The 17,892-nt window shown below is 42.7% G+C and overlaps 1 protein-coding gene across 2 annotated transcripts in view; it reads right to left on the bottom strand.

Moving 5' to 3' along the window:
- The window catches only part of NTM (neurotrimin), a 405,852-nt gene that overhangs the window by 111,478 nt on the left and 276,482 nt on the right, over positions 1-17,892 (bottom strand). For both annotated transcript variants that reach the window (XM_004438483.3, XM_014793752.2), the window contains exon 3: positions 6,021-6,146. In XM_004438483.3, the coding sequence (XP_004438540.1) occupies positions 6,021-6,146 (126 nt within the window). The remainder of the gene's footprint in view (positions 1-6,020; positions 6,147-17,892) is intronic.

The raw sequence follows: 17,892 nt of genomic DNA, 5'->3' as shown, positions 1-17,892 counted from the left end.
TGAGTTCCCCCTTGGCTTACTGCAAACAAGATTTATAGCCTGTATCGATTAATTACAGGGCAACCCAACCAAAATAAGATCTCAAGAGTTGCCCAGAGTTGGCACAGATAGAGATCTTTTATAAATATCTTTTTCTTTCCTCTTTGTTTTTGGTCCTCTCCCGCTGGGTGGTTACCATCTGTGGGTAAGGTGATGCCTTTAGTTCCATTTTGTCCTTCTCTCCCATCCCTGGCTTCTCTTTGCTGGAAGTTTTCTTCGTCTGCCATCCTAATGATCTCTGTGCCACATGGGGCCCCTGATGCTGGTGCTGACAGGCTGCTCATTAGTGCCAGGGTGCTGCAGTCAGCCGATGGCATGCCAGAGCTCCGCTCCTGACACTTTTTCACAGAGCTGTCAGTGAAGTCATGGCGCCTGCCAGCTCTGGTTGAACTCAAGCTGTGATACCTCCAGTGCCAATTAGTGCTTCAGTGTCCTGCTTGGCTGGGGAGGTAGGCTTGTCAGTGCTGACAAATGGGAAAATAGGTGGGTGTGTGGCAAGGAAGGGCTTGGGGCATTGGCAAGTAGAAGAGCTCCTGCAAGGGTCTCATTGTCCTCACCAAGTGGTGTCTTGCAAAACTGTGAAACAAGGGCCAGGACTTGTCCACTGGGACTCTTCACATACAGCAGGAGAACTGAGGTGGGAAGGGAAAGATTTGGCCTCTGAGGAAGGTTGCTCAGTCCTGCAGGTATGGGTGTGGAAGGCATGCAGAAGTGCCCACTCCACACTGTGGAAAGAGAAGGCTTCCATAACAAGGGCTTGATTTAGAACCCAGAACTCTAATTCCGCCTCCATGTTTTTTGTGGCCTTGAGAAAAAGCAACCAATTAATCTCTATCCCACCTCAATTCACACATTGTGGGGGTGGGGGGATTTTTAAAATAATATTTCTCTTTTTTGTACTGATTTCTTTCCTTGTATTTTTTAAACCCATGAGGGGCAGCAAATTTTTCATATACAGTTGAATTAACTTTCCCTGGTAACATCCAGGATTGTTTTACAGAGCTATTGGCAGTCACTGAGGGTTTAGGCATGGATAGGGTTGGAAACAGTAAGTCACCAAAAGGATGAGGTGCCCCAGAAGGGCCAGATGAAGAGCAAGTCAGAGAAACAGACACATCAGGAGAGTGACTGCAGTGAGGCAGTGATGAAGGCAGAAGGGAGCTCACAGAAGACGCACCTTCAAAGTCACTTGTGAGCCTTCTCAGCTTTTGTAAAAGAGAACTCGAAAAGGAGTCTCTCCATGTAGAAGTTGAGCCCTGCCACATCAGGTTCCCGACTAGGAGAACTTCAGGCAAGGCTAGAAGATTCTGTGAAGACCACAGAAAATGTCCTAGACACTTGCTAGCAGAGTTGCAGCAGTAAACACATCAGGTCTGAACTGCAACATCAAAGTGGAGGAGAGTTCCCTAAGGATCAAGAGGAAGTCTTGGAACTGGGAGAATAGGCATGTTCCTGTGGGGCACTGGCAAATATAAATGCTTGTTCACTGAATCAACAAATATTTCTTAGAAGCTTTCTAGGTGCTGGGCATTGATTGTGCTAGGAGGTGAAGAATCAAAGATAAATGAGATGTAGGCCCTGGTCTCAAAGAACTCATGAATCAGAAATCAGGACATCTCTATGAGCAGATCACTGGACCTGTCTGAGCCCCTAACCAATATCTGGATACAAGGTGTTCTTTCAGTACACGTGGTGGTTTTTCTTCTCAGTGTTTTGTTTGATGGGAGAAAGGTGGGGCACCCACCTTAGGTGCACCCAAGAGGGGAGCTCCATTAGGACACTCAGTGATCCCTGATTCCATATGTATTGTGGAACCCACACATCAGTGGTCAGACTCATACTTTCACCTGAGTTTCACGTTGGGCTCCCAGGAATGTGGCAATAAGGCATCTCAGCCTTTTCTCTAAAGGTCTTACAATCCAACAGAAGCTGAAGACATAAAAATTGGGCTTTGAGAATACTCTTCTATGAGCGTGAGGTCCTAAAGAGCATCTTTTAGGATACATTGAAAGAGATAGTACTTCTGTTGACTTCGGGCAGACTCAGAAGAATAGAGAGCATTAAAGGTATCCTTTTGGAGATAGAAAGACTAGAACTTAAAGGCTGTGCTAAAATAAACTCTTGCCTAGACAAGGACAAAAGACAAGGCACAGGGTCATGAACGGGAAATGTGTCTAGAGACCATGGGCCCATAGATGGTACTTCAGCACCTGAAGTAGTACACTAACACTTCCACGGAATTCGGTGAGTGCTTATAAAACATTCATGCAGATCGAGGTGGCATTTCCATGTGAGACAGTGAAATGCGGGCTATTCCTCCTGAAAAGACCAAGGCCTCTGCAGGTGCAAGCCACAGCTGCACACTCCAAAATAGACGTGCAGAATGAGGGCAGGTATCTTTACAAAGCTAGTGCACTTTCTCCCTGAACTCTTTGGAGCAGTAATTTCATGAGTGAACTCAAAAGACATACTACCAGTAACAAGTGAAAAACTACTTTTCATGATCAACGGCAGTGCCGAGAGGTAGCTTGGCAGCCCTTACCACCCTCTCCATCTTGGATATGGACAACTGACATTTTCTCCATCTGATGTAAAGTGCTAGGCAGATGACCTCATGGGCAAAGCCCCCCACCCCCCTTCCTACTAGACAGTCACTCCTAGCTTCTGCATATCAAAATGCATGAGCCACTACCACTAAAATGGTAGTTAATATTTCTGTATTCCTTTTCCATACAAAAGGTGATCAAGCCTGCAAATACAAATTCTAAAGAGGTCTATATAAGTTTATTACAAGCAGCACCATATGACTTAGATGGAGGAAACTAGGATTTTTCAGAAATGTACAGAACAAACGGATCAGTCTGGAGAGAGAAAATGCAATGAAGCCATTGGGTTGCTGAAAGTGCTTAGCCTCCATCAGCTGTCCACTTGAGGATTTAATAGGTGTGTAACTAAGAATGATCTTGATTGAAACATGATTCACCTGCACAGAATGAGACAAAAGATGACAATAGCTCTTTGCCTTTGGAGCTTTTGCTAAGGTGTGGCATATCTTTTTCTCCAAGGAACCCCAAGCCTGTCCCAACTGATTTAAAATAAGCACCTTTCTGGAAATATCTAGCGGGGAAAGATGAAGGTCTGACTGCTAAGGGTCTCTACCCTCAGTTGAGATTTGGCAGTAGCGCAATGACATCTCTGATCTCCAAATAATCAGTCACCAGGAAAACGGCACCCGGGTGAGTCCGAGGTGATTAGTTACTGCTTGGCATGTCTCATCAGTTTGAATCTGGGATAGATAATCTGGACCAGGGATCTGGAAAAGCTGTTCATCTAAATTACTCTAATCCACAGGTAGATTCTCATTATCCAGCTCCTCTCCCCTTGATCCATCTTCTGTTTCCATAGCAGCTAAAACCCCAGGAAAATGGAAGCATCTGGCCCAGGCTCAGGTAAAGTCCTCTGAGGAAATGAGTCTGCTAGATGGTCACGAAAGGAAGAAAAGGATTCTAAGGCACAATGGTATGAATTTCAGCAAGGTGATGGAAGAGGGTTCCAACGCAGAGGTGAGACAGAAGTAATTGAGAGGAGGGGAGAGAGACGGAAAATAAAAAGAAAAGGAAATGTAGAAAGAAATGCAATTAAAGTGGAAACATTTAGGAGGCTGTAAGAGAAAGGGAAAGTGAAGAACAAAAATAGAAAGCATAAAAGGGCAAGACAAAGGGAGAAAATGTATGGAGGAGCGGGAAAAAATGGACCCAGAAAAGGACAAAGAGTGGAGGGCCTGGGAAGGAATGAGAAAAGACCTCAGGCAGGAGACAGGGGAGACCTGAGAGAGGGAGGGGCACAGTGCCTCTTAACATAAGGCAAAGTGGGCCTACCTGGGATGATGAATGTTCTGCACATTCTAAAGGCACAGACCACCCTGGCATCCAATAGCACTGGGGACTCAGCATTAAGCAGTGATGGATGGTGTACACCATGGACTTAGAAACTGTCTGTCCAATGGGATGGCCCCTCCTTCGGATGTGCCCCAGGGTCACGTTCCATCACTAATGATCTCACGCACAGCTGAAGCCCCTCTCAGATTTTGGGTCAGTCCACATGTAACGTAATTTCAAATCAAGAGATTGGCAGAGATGTGAGGAGCTCTCTCTGATACCTTTGCTCACAGTGGTAGCATCAGGAATGGTGGCATGGGACAGCTCCCAGGAATTCAGGCCAAACACATTGAAAGTCTCATGCCTTCTCTGAGAACTTCTATCAGGGCAAACTGTCACTGTCTGAGAGACAGAATTTGGTATTTAGGGCCCATTCATTGCCCTAAATTGATTTTTTGAAATGTCCAAGTGTAGCAGACAGTGCAATGCACTGCCACCATCAGGAATGGAGGACGTCTGCCCAGTGGGGGGACGTGCGGCTAGTGGACAGCCCTCAGCTGCAGCCCTTTATGGAGACTGTCTCTTGTGAAGAGAGAGGCCTGGCCCTTCTGAGGACAGCACAAATTCAGTGACTGACTGCTGTGCTGCTGTAAAGGCCAGCCCCCTCACCTCAACAGAGGACATCTCTGAAAGGTCATCTTAGCTTCAGAACTCCCCACAGGTCAGCTGAGACGTTCTACTGGACTGCAGTGCAACTCCTCCCTCTGCCCAACCGACTTCCTTCCCTTCCCTTCCACAGGGTTGATCCCAAGAGCACCTCAAACAGACTTCAAGCCAATCACCTTCTCAGGGTCTGCTTTTGGGGCAACCCAACCTGAAACACCAAGCAAACAGCCACCACTATTGCTCCTTTAGAATCCTTAAACCCGCACCACCCAACAATACACATACCTTCATACATACGTGCATGCATACATACATATGTATATATACATACTTACATAAACATGTTTCACGTTAACCGGCAATAAGTAATGAAATTAAAAATCGTTATTCATTTCTCTGCTCAAATGTCACCTTTTCAAAGCCCTTCCTTAACCAAACCTCTTGTTCTTCTGTCAATGTACGCTGCTCTATCATCTCATCCTTATCACCACCTGTTATATTGTATATTCATTCCTTTTGTCATTTTTCTCATAAGAATGTGAGCTCGTGAGAGGAGGAACTTGTATGTTTTGGTTTATTGCTTAGAATAAACAATAAACCCCAGTTTATTGTTTAATATAAATAAAAATAATATAAATAAACAATAATATAAATAATAAATATATAAATAATATAAATAAACAATATCCCCAGTGCTTAGAAGAGTGCCTGGACTATTGCAAGCACTCAATAAGTATTTAAGAACAAATGAAATAGTTTAAGGCACCTCGCATAAAAGCTAGCTTAATGATAAATGGCATCTTGCCTTAAATTCTAAAGGTTTAACGTTCAATCCATGAAAGCACAAAACAACACTTAGTCTGGTCTACAAAACAGCTAGACATTTAGACAAAGTAAATTTTTCACTATAGTCACACATTAAGTTATTGTTATCTAGGATTAATCAGAGTAAAACAACAACAAAACCACAAAACAACTAATGGACTAAAGACCAGATATTTGGCAATGCTGAAGAGGCACAGACTTGGAAATTTTCCTTTTAGGAATATGGCCATTCAAAGATTTCATTCATCATTGTGTGTCGGTGTTTCCTATCTCTTAAAACAACCAGCTGAACAATGCCACCAAAGCTAATCATTCCATCATCAAACACGACTAGTAAAGTTCACCCAGAACCTCTTACCAGCACTTTATCCAGAAACAACTGGGATTAATTTCCCAGGGATTGGAAAGATCCTCAACTATGATTTCTGAAACCGTAGAGGATAATATACTTATCTTGCAGAGAATACCAAAATTCTCTGCAGAGCCCTAAGTATATTGTTAGGCTCCTAAAAACGTAGGACCCTTTGGACTAGATCACCGTAACCTCCTAGTCATGACAAACAATTCTCCCATTTCCTCTCACCACACGACACAGCAAACTGCTTCTCTTACCTTTGGGGGAGATGTGCCTCCAGGTAACTGTAGGTTCTGGTCTACCTGTTGCTATGCAGGTGAGGCTGATATTGTTCCCTTCATTAATGGAGATATCTGAAGAAATTTCTACAATTTTGGGAGACACTGTGGAGACAAAACAGGTAGAAGGACAATAAAAATCCTGCTGAAACATTTCTTTGTCGTCTTAAAATCGTAGTTGGCAGAATAGCCCAGGGACTGAAATTCATAAGAACTATAGAAGTAAATTACAAGACATTAGAGGAATTACCTTAAACATGAAAGAAATGTCTTACCTTGAATTTAGCTTTTATTTCCTCCTATTTAAACACAAAGTCAGGGAACCTGAATGGGAATGGAATCCACTGCAATACTGCAATAACTATTCCCCTAGCCTCCGCCCTCTCCCTGTTTCCACTCTCACCCCCACCCATCTCCAACACATATCCACGAGTCATTCTCCACGCTGCATTCAGAGTCATTTTTATATAATGCAGTTCTGATCATATCACATCTCTGCCTAAACACCTCCAATTGCTCCCCATTTCCTATATGATGACATCCAAGCTCCTATCCTAGTATACCAGGCCATTCAGAATCAAGCACCAACCTATGTTTCCACTGTCCTTCCCAATGATTCCATCTCTACTTACTCCCCTTCTCATCCCCAACACATCATGTCCCTCCTAGTCATCATGTATTGGGGATCTATATTGTTCTTTATGTCCTTCTTGGAAAACTACCAGTCATCCTTTAAGGTCCAAATCCAATGCCACTTTGTTGCAGCTTTTCCTACCGCTACTCCTCTCTGCCCTCCTGTATAACTCAAAATGAATGCTGCTTCTCATCCATGTTCCCAGAGTACACTACACACACCCGATGAGGCGACAAAAGGAACATCAGGTAGCCTTAACACACTTGGTCTCTTTCTCTCTCTATACCTAAATTAATCCCCCAAGGAGGGGAAGGGTTCATTCAAATTGGTAAATTTGGGGGCAGGACTCCCTCCCCACTTCCTTCATCATTTGTTTTGGAACCAGGCTTCCCGTAGGAAGCCTACATTCTGTTGTGTTCCTCTTTGTGCATGTTTCATGGGGCAGCATCCCATGGGGATGCGTACATCCTGCAGCACAGCCAGCAGCTCCTTGTGTGCACCCATCTCATTCTGGGGTTCAGAATTAGAAGCTCATTGCTGCTGCACATCTAAGTCTAATTCGCCAGTATCATCTTAACCACCAGTGAATGAGATATTTGGTTTGTATATGACTTTTCATTTGTCTTGTCTGCCAACTGGCTTATAAAGTAAGAGTGCCATTTTTGGGGCCCCAAACACCAATCCTTGGCACTTACCCTATGGTTATTTGCTTAGCATCTCTCACCCACTAGACCATGAGCTTTTTGATGGCCTGAACCATGACTTATTTATATTTATATCCATGGTAAAAGCTCAACAAATATTTATATGATGGATTTACAATGGTTGTTCAAGGGAACCACCTTCCAAACTTGCTAAATGTTTGTAGCAACCTCAGAATTGGATCATTAACACATGTCATTTCAATTCTACTGACACTGGTTTTGACACATTAGTTTTTCGGAAATTAAGTGGCCCCTCCATCTGGCTCTCTTAGGGGTCTTCATGTTAGGTTCTTTCCTTTGAGACTCCTCGGAGCTACCATAGTGTGCAATTCCAGGACACATCATCCACCCAGTACACAATGCCATCTGGCCTGCTGGAGATCCCAGTGAAGCTGAACCTCCACCTGGTTACCTGTTCCAGAGTATGACCCTCACATGAAAATCAGATTAGTTGGAAATTTCAGTGCTAGGTTTTCCTCTACCTGAACTGTTAATCACTCACTCCTAATTGGATCTTCTCCACCACAAAAAGGGAGAATCATGCAGATACCTTCTCTTAGCCTTTGTTCCTTTCCCTCCTTCCCTTTAAAATTGTCTTTCCCTCCTCTCTCATGCTCCACCCAACTAGGAACACTCATTAAAAAGCATGCACTGCATTTTTGTTTCCTTATCCCTAGGACTTGCTGTTGATTTTGGTCACTTAGACTCTTCTCTCCAACTATCTATACCTAATGAATTGTTCAAGGCCTGGTGGAGTTAGCACCCCCTTCCATAAGGTCCCCCAAGTGGTCTCTAAGAGGATGTGACCTCTTCTTCTTGAGGATCCCATAGCCTCCTGTAAGGCATTTAAAATAAAGTCTCTTATATTTCATTTGTCTCATCTTTCTTCTATGCTATAAATTATCTGAATATCAGATACTGAGCAAGACTTACCCATCTTTTTTTTTTATTTTCTGCTGTCCTGAATTGGGTGTCTTCCATAAAGTAAGAACCAATTAACCATTTTTAGATTTAATCCACATCAAGCTTCAGATGGAAAGGCAGTGTGTGTGTGTGTGTGTGTGCGCGCTTCCCTACACTCTCACAAATATTTGGTAGGACAGAAACAATGAAGAGTCAGTGTGGTGAGGGTTGAGGAGTAACCATTGGTTCTACAATCCAGGACTTCTAAGACATAAGATTGCAATTTATGGCTGTATCATTTTAAAAACTAGATTGAATCTTCCAGAACAGAAAGATAATTGATGAGTTATGACTGAACACTTGATTTGCTGACTGTCTGAAGGATCCAAATTTCTAAACTCTCTTAGTTCTAGAATCCTTTACACTTGATGTATTTTATTCACAGAGTTTTAACTGGAACATTCACTTCATGAAGCTCTACTCCCCCAGCCCATACATTTGCCTGGCCCCTGCTCCTGCCCATCCTTGGCAGCCACACAGCCTTGCCTGCTTCCTGGAGGACAGGCTGCCTGCAGAATGACTGAGCTGGCCTTGCAGACATTGTTTCAACTGTGCAGGTAAGTAATTTATTGATCTGTAAAGCACTCCGAGATGCTCTGCAAGGGATTATGTCACGCCAACGCCATGCAATAAAATAAAAAATGATGGACTTTGTGAACACAGGGTGATTTAGAGTTTGTAGTTGGAAGTGTGCTTAAAGTACATTTTAAGTGGAAATCAGACTGGGTAATGAATTACTTTTGCTTTGGAAGGGCTTACTGGGAGTTCATTTCCCTGGCTTCTTACATGATAGCTAATCTGCTAATCATACACTAGAGAACAATGGATAGTCCCCAAGTAGAATAGAAGGTGGTTTGGGCCAAACCTGTCAGCACAGTAAGTATATTAAATGAGACAATCACACCTCATGCTTGGAAGAATCATCTAGAATTGTCTCCCTCCACTAACAATTGGAAATTGTCCAACTCATGAAGTAGAAGTTGGAGAAATGCTTGCTGTCCTTTCAATCCTGCCTAAGAGTGTAGCTCGAAGGTGGCAAGCTGCTCCTGGATGAATTTGAAAGGCAGACTATTCATGGCATAGAGCTGAGGTGGTTTGACCAGAGGTGCAATCCCAATTATTGGAACTAAATTGGCATAGTGCCTAAGATGCTAGGGGATTAGAAGTATCATATTCTAGGCGCCAACTTGTAGCACACTGCCAGTATTTAAAATGAAACTGAATTGATAAGGATGCACTGTGGTCTTAGCCAATCCATGTTCATAAGGAAGTTTTGGCCAACTGAGATAGCGATACTTATATTTTTATATTGTTTCCATGAATACATTCTACATCTTAGCCTCTTCTCATCATGCAGGCTGTTAGAAACAGGGTTCCTTTGTTTTCACTCATTAACTCACTCATTTATTCATTCATTCATCAATATTCATTGATCACTTCATATACCAGCATTGTGCTTAGCATCAAGAACATAACACTAAAAAAGACACAGTCCTTGTCCTCAAGGAGTTCCCAGTATAGAGATATAAAAATAAGAAGCATATTCCTTTAATGTATTGTGACATAGAAGGATAGATAAGGTGTTGGGGAAATACAGAGGATACATACCTAAGCCAGCCTGGAGATGAATATCATGCGAGGCTTCATGGATATGTGACACCCAAGCTAAGCCTGAGAACTTAAGTAAAAGTTAATCAGCTCTGAGAAGGAGAAGAGGAAAGACATTCTCGGCAATGGAGACAAGAGAGAGAACAGCAGTTGAGATCCTGACTCTACTATGTTCAAACTGGGTAAGCTTGGCCAAGTCCCTTCACCTCTCTGTGCCTCACCTCCTCATCTATGCAATCAAGCTAATAATTGCATGTACCTCACAGGGTTCCTTTGAGGATTTAAGGGGTAAGCTTATAAAATGCACTTAAAGAAGCTCATAGCAATGTGAAGTACTCAATAAGCGAGTTTTAATACTGTATGTGCTTGGCAAACACACACGTAGTGTCAAAACAGAATGGACAGTTGATAAATTTTAACCGACTCAAGGAAGCGCGGGATACAAAATCAACGAAGTAGGTTAGAGTCAGATTATGAAACAGCCTGAACGGCTAGGTCCTGGATTTTAACTCTATTCTATAGGTAAGGGTAAGCATTTGAAATTTTTTAAAAAAAGGAATGCATATATATATATTTTGTGTGTGTGTGTGTGTGTGTGTGTGTGTGTGAGGAAGATTAGCCCTGAGCTAATATCTGCTGCCAATCCTCCTCTTTTTTCTGAGGAAGATTGGCCCTGGGCTAACATCCGTGCCCATCTTCCTCTACTTTGTAGGGGACGCCGCCACAGCATGGCTTGACAAGTGGTGCATCGGTGTGTGCCCGGGATCCGAACCTGTGAACCCCGGGCCGTGGAAGCCGAGCACGCGCACTTAACCATGCCGCCACCGGGCCGGCCCCGAATGCATACTTTTTTAAAAAAAGGTATCTTTAAGCAAAATAATCTGGTAACAATGTGTCAAAGGGAGTGGAATAGACAGAAGCTGGAGTTCGAGAAATCAATTTGCACCAGTGATGTTCAAGGCAGGGATTAAACTTTGGTCTATAAAGGATGGAAAGAAACGGCTGCATTTGTGAGCAATGCCAAAGAAAACGTGTGGGTAATTGATGATTGCCTGGACAGAAGAACTAGGAATACAGAGTCAAATATGAATGCCATTTTGTTCAACAGCAGCTGGATGGCAGAACTAGCAGACCTCTGGATGTTACAGGGAAAACTACTTTATGGGAGAACATTAGTTTGATTAGTTTGACTCTGTTTTAGAAACGCTGATGGTAAGATGATAAGGGACATGCAGACAGGCAGAACTATCCTGTTAACAGTTGAAGTTACAAAATCAAAGGTCTGGGGTGAGGTCTGAGATTTGCTAAGAGTTCATGGTTCCTTAAAAATGGTCATCAGCTTGTTTTCACATAGATATATGTAATGTCTCTGCTGACTTTTGAGGTCTACATCTAGAAGACATACCACTATGGAAACAGCAAGACCAAGAAGTGGCTAGGTTATATTTGGGAAGAAAGGCAGAAGCCAGGTAAGCCACACGCTTTGGATACAGTTCCATATTTAATATATTATGTTAAAGTTTAATCTAGCTCTTATTGAATTTTAACTCAAATGTGTAAATAATTAAATAACATTATTAAAACAGTATTCTAGGGAACTTCTCCACTCTTGGTTTAGCTTCCACTGCCCAGGTGTTAAGTTTTAATAATTATGTCATTAATAAATAGCAATTTGCTGTTTTTAGCACACAGTAGATATCCTATTAAATCCAAATTAAGATGCTTTATTAAGCACTTCATGGTCCTGTGGGGCTGAGAATGCACATAAGCTGCCTGGACCAGGTTACTCCGCATGACACATGCAGATCTATGCATCCCAGATGGCTTCCTTTGCTGCCAGCGGCACTTCTCCACCTGCCTCCTCTCTGTAGTGAAGATCTGAGACGCCCATGAAAACTCAAGACAGTTTTCACAGCAAGGGCTGCATCACTGCCAAGGCCTCAGAACCTTTGTCCCTACAGAATTGAAAGGACCAACCTGGAGTACCCTCAACTTTCCTGGTTTCCAGACCCCACACAGCTACTCAGGACTATATCAATAGCCTGGTGTATGAATGTTCAATCTAGATCAGGAAGCTCTTAAAGATGCAACCAAGCAGATGCTGGTTTGTGGACTAATCCATCTTTTCAAACTGGCCACTGTAGACCGAGGCAAAGTCTAGTGCAAAGTTGAGTTGTTAAGGTATGGATTTCAGGTGATGGCAAATTATGCTTGATCTAGGACCTTCCTTCTCTCATCCAGACTGAACAAAGAGATGAGTCAGTCATGGATCATGAAGACAAACTCCTTCCTTGGCCTCAAAGACCCTTCATGAGCCAGATCCTGCCTCCCTCTCCATACCCATCCCATGCTGTTCTCTTTTTTCTCACTCCACTGGCCTCCTTTCCTCCTGAAACACCTCAAGCCAGTCCTTGACTCAGGTCCTTTAGCCTTGACTTTCTCCCTGCTCTTCACCTGGCTGGCTTTGTCTTGTTCTTCAAATCCTAGCTCCTCTATGAAGCCTTCCTTGATCATCTTTTCTGAAGCAGAATTCTCTATATTAGATTGTTGCATGTGTCTGCTCTCCCAAATAAAACGTAAGCCCCATTGGTTGTCTGGTTTCTTGAAGTGTTCAGCACATACCATAATGCCTGCCTCAGTTTGTTTTCAACATGTATTTTTGAATTAATGGATTAGAATGTTTTTACAAGGCTGTATGAAAATGCAAATAAACTGAAATGACTGAACTTCCTCAAGATCTTTATATAGCCCCCAAAGACTCGCAGCATCTATAATAATGTTGACAGCTACTATTTATTAAATATCTGCTATATAACAGGTGTTTTACATATATCACCTCTACTTTATTTTACTCCTGCATTAACCCCACAGGTTGATACTATTTCTAAGGTGACCAACTGTCCCAGTTTACCTGGAACTAAGGAGTTTCCTGGAACACAGGACTTTCGGTGCTGAAATCGGAAAAGTTCCAGGAAATGGGGATGCACTGGTCACCCTAATTGTTTCCCTTCCCAGATTTTACAGATGAGGATTCAGAAAGGTCAAGGAACTTGTTCAAAGACATACAACTGAAAATTGCAGATTTTCAGAGTGTTTTCTTTAATGAGGGAGTAGAAGGCTTAGAAAAATAACAAATGTATGTGGAATCATGGATATATACATAAAAAATAAACAGAAAACAACCATGTAGGCACTGACACATTATTAATCTCTGTTGTGCATTGGACATTTTACAGGGAGCTTGACTCCATTATTTGATTTAATCTCACAAGAATCCTATGAGGCAGCACTATTATTATTCCTATTTACAGATGAAGAAACTGTGGCTTAGTGAGATTTTAGTGATTTGTTCAAGGTTACCCAGACAGCAGTGTAGAAAGTGGGACCTGAATGTAGAGAATGAAGAGAAATATATTCTCTTCATACAGAGTGTTAAGTACAGTTGAATGCAGATTCCCAACGTTGTGTTCTTTGAGTCTTGTTGATTCATCCACCCACATGCAATCTGTTCCTCACCCAGCATCTTCCTTCATATCTCCGTGTGAAAATCTCTGTGCCCATAGTACATCTGGGAAAGGGAGCCCTCTCTGTTCATTTCTATTTGGTGTTATTCTCTATGAGAAGAGTGGGTGGGAGGTTTAATCAATACATTTTTTTGGACCTTCCCACGTTTGCATAAGTATCTTTTCCTCCTCGCTATTCCATCACCAGCAATTCCTTTTCATCACCCTCCCGTTGATCCTCCTTTCAATGTGTGCTGGACCAGAGAGCTGTAGCCTTCCAGGAGAGTGTTCTTTTGAGGCAGTACTATAGCTGCCGCTCCCTGTGACCAGGCGTCCCTAGCTATCTCTATACCATGACAGAGAAACGATCAATTAAACCCACTGCTGAGTCCACTGAGAAAGGTATTAATCTGGCTTATTTTGACTAAAAGAACTAGTCAGTCCTTCCTTCCTTCCTCTTATTCTTTCTTTCCTTCCTCCTTCTTTCTAATAGAAATATCTGTACAATAGAATACATATTCCAGTATTGTGGGATCTCTGGGGTCTCTTTTGATAAAAAGATCCCTAAGCTTTGCATCAGAAGACTGATGAATTAAGTTCAGACCCAACACTTACTAGCTGTATAAACTCACGTAAATCATTTAACTCTGATTATTTTAATTATATTAATGCATATCTTGCCTCTTCAAAATAGATGTTCTGTGGATCAGACAAAACTGTGAGAAATCATATTTTAAACATAAAGTACTATTCAATGTGATTTATTAGGGTTACTAAAAATGTATACCTCTAGAGGCAACAAGAGGATAAACACAGACATGAGGGGCAGTGCTGGGGGTGCTCGGTTTAGAGGTTGGGATGGACATGCCCCTCCTCCCCAAAGCAGTTGCTAACTACTCTTCAGATGTGCTAGTGGTTCTGAGACAAACAGCATCTTTAAGTGAGAAACCAGGACGCAGCCTGGGATGGGGACGTGCAACAGACCCTACTCTCTTGCCAAAAATGCGCTGCTGCCTCTACGTTTTAGAAGGGAAAGGGCAGACTGTAGATGTTCAGAATCCCTAATTAGAGTTTGCAAATGTACAGAGCTCCTTAATGACATAGCCTTGGGCAAATTGTTATTTCTTTCACCAGAACCCTGTTGTCATTTCTTACATCTTATTCTTTCTCTCTCTCCATATTAAAACTATCCATGTTTGCTGGAAAATCATGAAGCCCTGGGAGAAAAGCTAGTGATTTATTTGAGATTAGTCATAAACCACTGGTTCTGAAGTTTGGAATCTGTTCCTTTCAGGATGAGCTGAAATGTGGAAGGAAGTTTTTATGAGCTCTGCTCTCTGACCCAGTTCAGTCATTCCTGATAGAGACATAGGAGAGTAAAGTAAACACCATGCATTCCTCACTCCATGCTTTCCTGCCTCTGGGTGTATTAGTGTAAATTGAATTTCACAGCAACCTACCTGTAACCATAAGTGCTCCATTATATTTGGCAACATCCAAGAAACTGCTAAGAAGTATCTCTTCATCAATTGTTTAATGTGGGAACATAAGGGAATTATTGCTAATCATGAATTGGACTTGCCATCAGACAAGACTAGTTGCTTTCCAGTTTCTAGTATAAGGGTACATGCTTTGAGTTGAATGCACATGACTACACGCCCCACCCCGCAAACGGGACCAGCTCTTTAGGGACCAGTTCACAAAGGGAGGAGAGATGGGATGGGAAGGGAAGGACCACTGAACACCTACTATGCTGAGAACTTTGCCGGGGGCTTAACATTTGCTGCTTCCTTTTAAATCCTCACAGTAACTCATAACTTATAGGCATTATCCTCACTGTACAGTAAATACATTGAAACTCAGAGAGGGTATACAACTAACTCAACATCAACATACAGGACGTCAGACAAATTGCAGATTCTCCAATAAGGTATCCCTAAAAAAATCAACCAAAATTCACACAAAGTAGAGGTCCTAAAAATTAAAATGATACTACCAAAATGGGAATCAATTAATAACCTGATTCATCTACATGATTTCATGAGGAAAAGAAAACAACAAAAAAAGAGAAAACCCAGGACAATATTACATTTTTTATTATTATTCCTCACAGAAGAGAACTAACATTTGTTGAATACCTAATAAATACTGGTTACTGCCCATATATTTTCCCATTTAATCCAAAACACTGAGGCTTTAAATAGCTAATAATGGACTCAAAGCCACTAAGCTAGAACGTGGCAGATTTCAGACTCAAGTCCTTCCTACAGAGTTTTGGGATCAAATGAAATATGTAGTTATAATTGAGAGCACTTAGTGACCTGCTAATCACTCCACAAATGAACACGATTGTGACTGAGATAATTCAGAGTTCAATCAATTAGTGGTAAACAACATAATTGTCTGCTGTAAAAACCACCCCGGAACCCCTGACCAGGATTTCTTTATAGCACACCTATAACATCTCTGCCATGCACGGTTTCTCCACATCCATCTCAGAGGGAGTGGCTGGCAGGAAGTTTCTGATCCCCCCTGTTTCTAATTTCTCCTCACCAGGAGTTGTCTATTCCTGTCCTTCCCTGCAGCCAGAGCCTTGCCATACTCTTTGAGGCGTGGCTGCAAGGCCTCTTTAAGCAGATTCTTTTGCTCCCTTGGCATCTGGCGTCTTACTATGGCTTTCTCTTCCCAAAGCAAGAATGCAGCTGATGTCCATGGAACTCAAATGACCAGCTAAGGAAAGCTACGCAATTGTGACTGCTGCTTTGATCATGTGCCAGACCCCATCCTCCAGAGAGATATTTTGGACAAGCTCCAAAAGATTTTCAGAGAAATGAGACACAGACCCCATGTGGCTCAGTTCTGGGCAGCCCTGGCCTTAGCTAGAAGGACTGTTTAGATACATTTCAGTTGTAGGGCCTGCAGTTCCTGTGGGGCCACTTCATTTTCAAGAGAGGTCATTTTTCTCCAAATTCAGGAGATGTTGGCTAACGCTGCCCCTTGGATGTTCCTGCTTCTGCTGAGAAACTCACCTTGTAGAGAGAAGAATGGTCTTTCTACAAGAGTCAGTGCCATTATCCGACCCCAGGATGAAGTTCATACTTCTCAATCTTGAGACAGTACAAATAAACAAATATGCAAATGTGTATGTATATTTCACCATAATCTCTTGGACTTTTGGCAATGATTCTCTTTGCTCATACTCTCCTATTGCCCTTAAGAGCGTCCAGGTGGGCAGGCACCGATCATTCCCCTCTCCCAGGCTGTCCCATCCAGGTCAGATGGAGGTAACCAGGCAGAGATGGAGCCCCTGCCTCCAGGTGTCCTGTGCTCAGCTCTGCAGAAGCCTGCATCTCTGGGCTGTCAATCTGCTGGCTGCCAAATGTGCCAAGCTCACTTACGTTTTCAGCTGCCTCAATGGCATCATTGGCATTTCAATTCCTAATTGCCTAAAAGCACTGGTAGTTATGCACTCAAACACAAGCTATAAAACCGTATGCAGCGGGGAATAGTGCTGACTGCAGTAGGAAGGTTGTGGTGAAGTCCTCACCACCGCACCTGGACTGTGGTATGGTACAAATACTTTCGCAGATTTTTCTCTTTCTCCTCAAATACCTGCAAGGCTGAGTTCAGGGGAGGGTAAACAGCCCTGAGGGGAGTTTCTGCCTCTCTCCACTGGAGTACCTCATGCTGATGTTGCTTATGCTGAAATGAAAATTTGAGTTATATCCACATTCCCTGTGACCATAGTCTTTGGGAAAAGCTTAGCCAAGTAGAAGAGACATCTTATTATCTGACCTTGAATCCTGAAGCCCGGTTAGTGGCCCCACTGTTGGCCAAGTAACCTGTCAGTTGGTTTTAAACTGATTTTTTGTTCTGAGGCCTTATTGCCACTAAATCCCTCATAAAGGTTACGGTCGGCGAACAGATCAAGGAGAAGCCTCTCCCCCTCCAGCATGAGGGGTGGAGGTGCAGGCTGGTCTGCTGTAAGCTACAAGTTCTCAGGGAGAGCTGCAGCTCTGTTAATCCCCCTGTGAAATGTCACCGTGCTGGAGCGCATGAGAGAGTGCAGTTGGGGAAGGAAAAAAGTTTCAACACGACATCTTGTTAATACAAAGCTTGTCAAACACATCACCTAGAAATACCGAATGTCTTTATTAGATTCTTTTATCTCCCCCTGAGATTGGAGGGACGGAACCAGTTGCTTCTCGGTGGAGATGTCATCATCTAGAAACTAATTAAAGGCTATGCAGGAAGCTAGGTCTCTTGCACTCCGGAGAACAAAATGCATTAGCAACTGAAGTAAAAAAAATATATATATATATATATTACAAGTGAACTTTATATTTAAAAGGGCAAGTTGGGAATTTGACAATAACTCTCTTTCTCCTTCATTAGTTCACAGCAAGTGGAAGTGGGCCCATCAGGATGTCGATGAATCT

The sequence above is a fragment of the Ceratotherium simum genome, chromosome 7, assembly GCF_057802395.1.
Source record: "Ceratotherium simum simum isolate JZ-2026a chromosome 7, ASM5780239v1, whole genome shotgun sequence".
Classification (NCBI taxonomy): Eukaryota; Metazoa; Chordata; class Mammalia; order Perissodactyla; family Rhinocerotidae; genus Ceratotherium; species Ceratotherium simum.
Note: the sequence above shows the minus strand (reverse complement) of the source record. Positions and strands in the feature narration are given on the sequence as shown.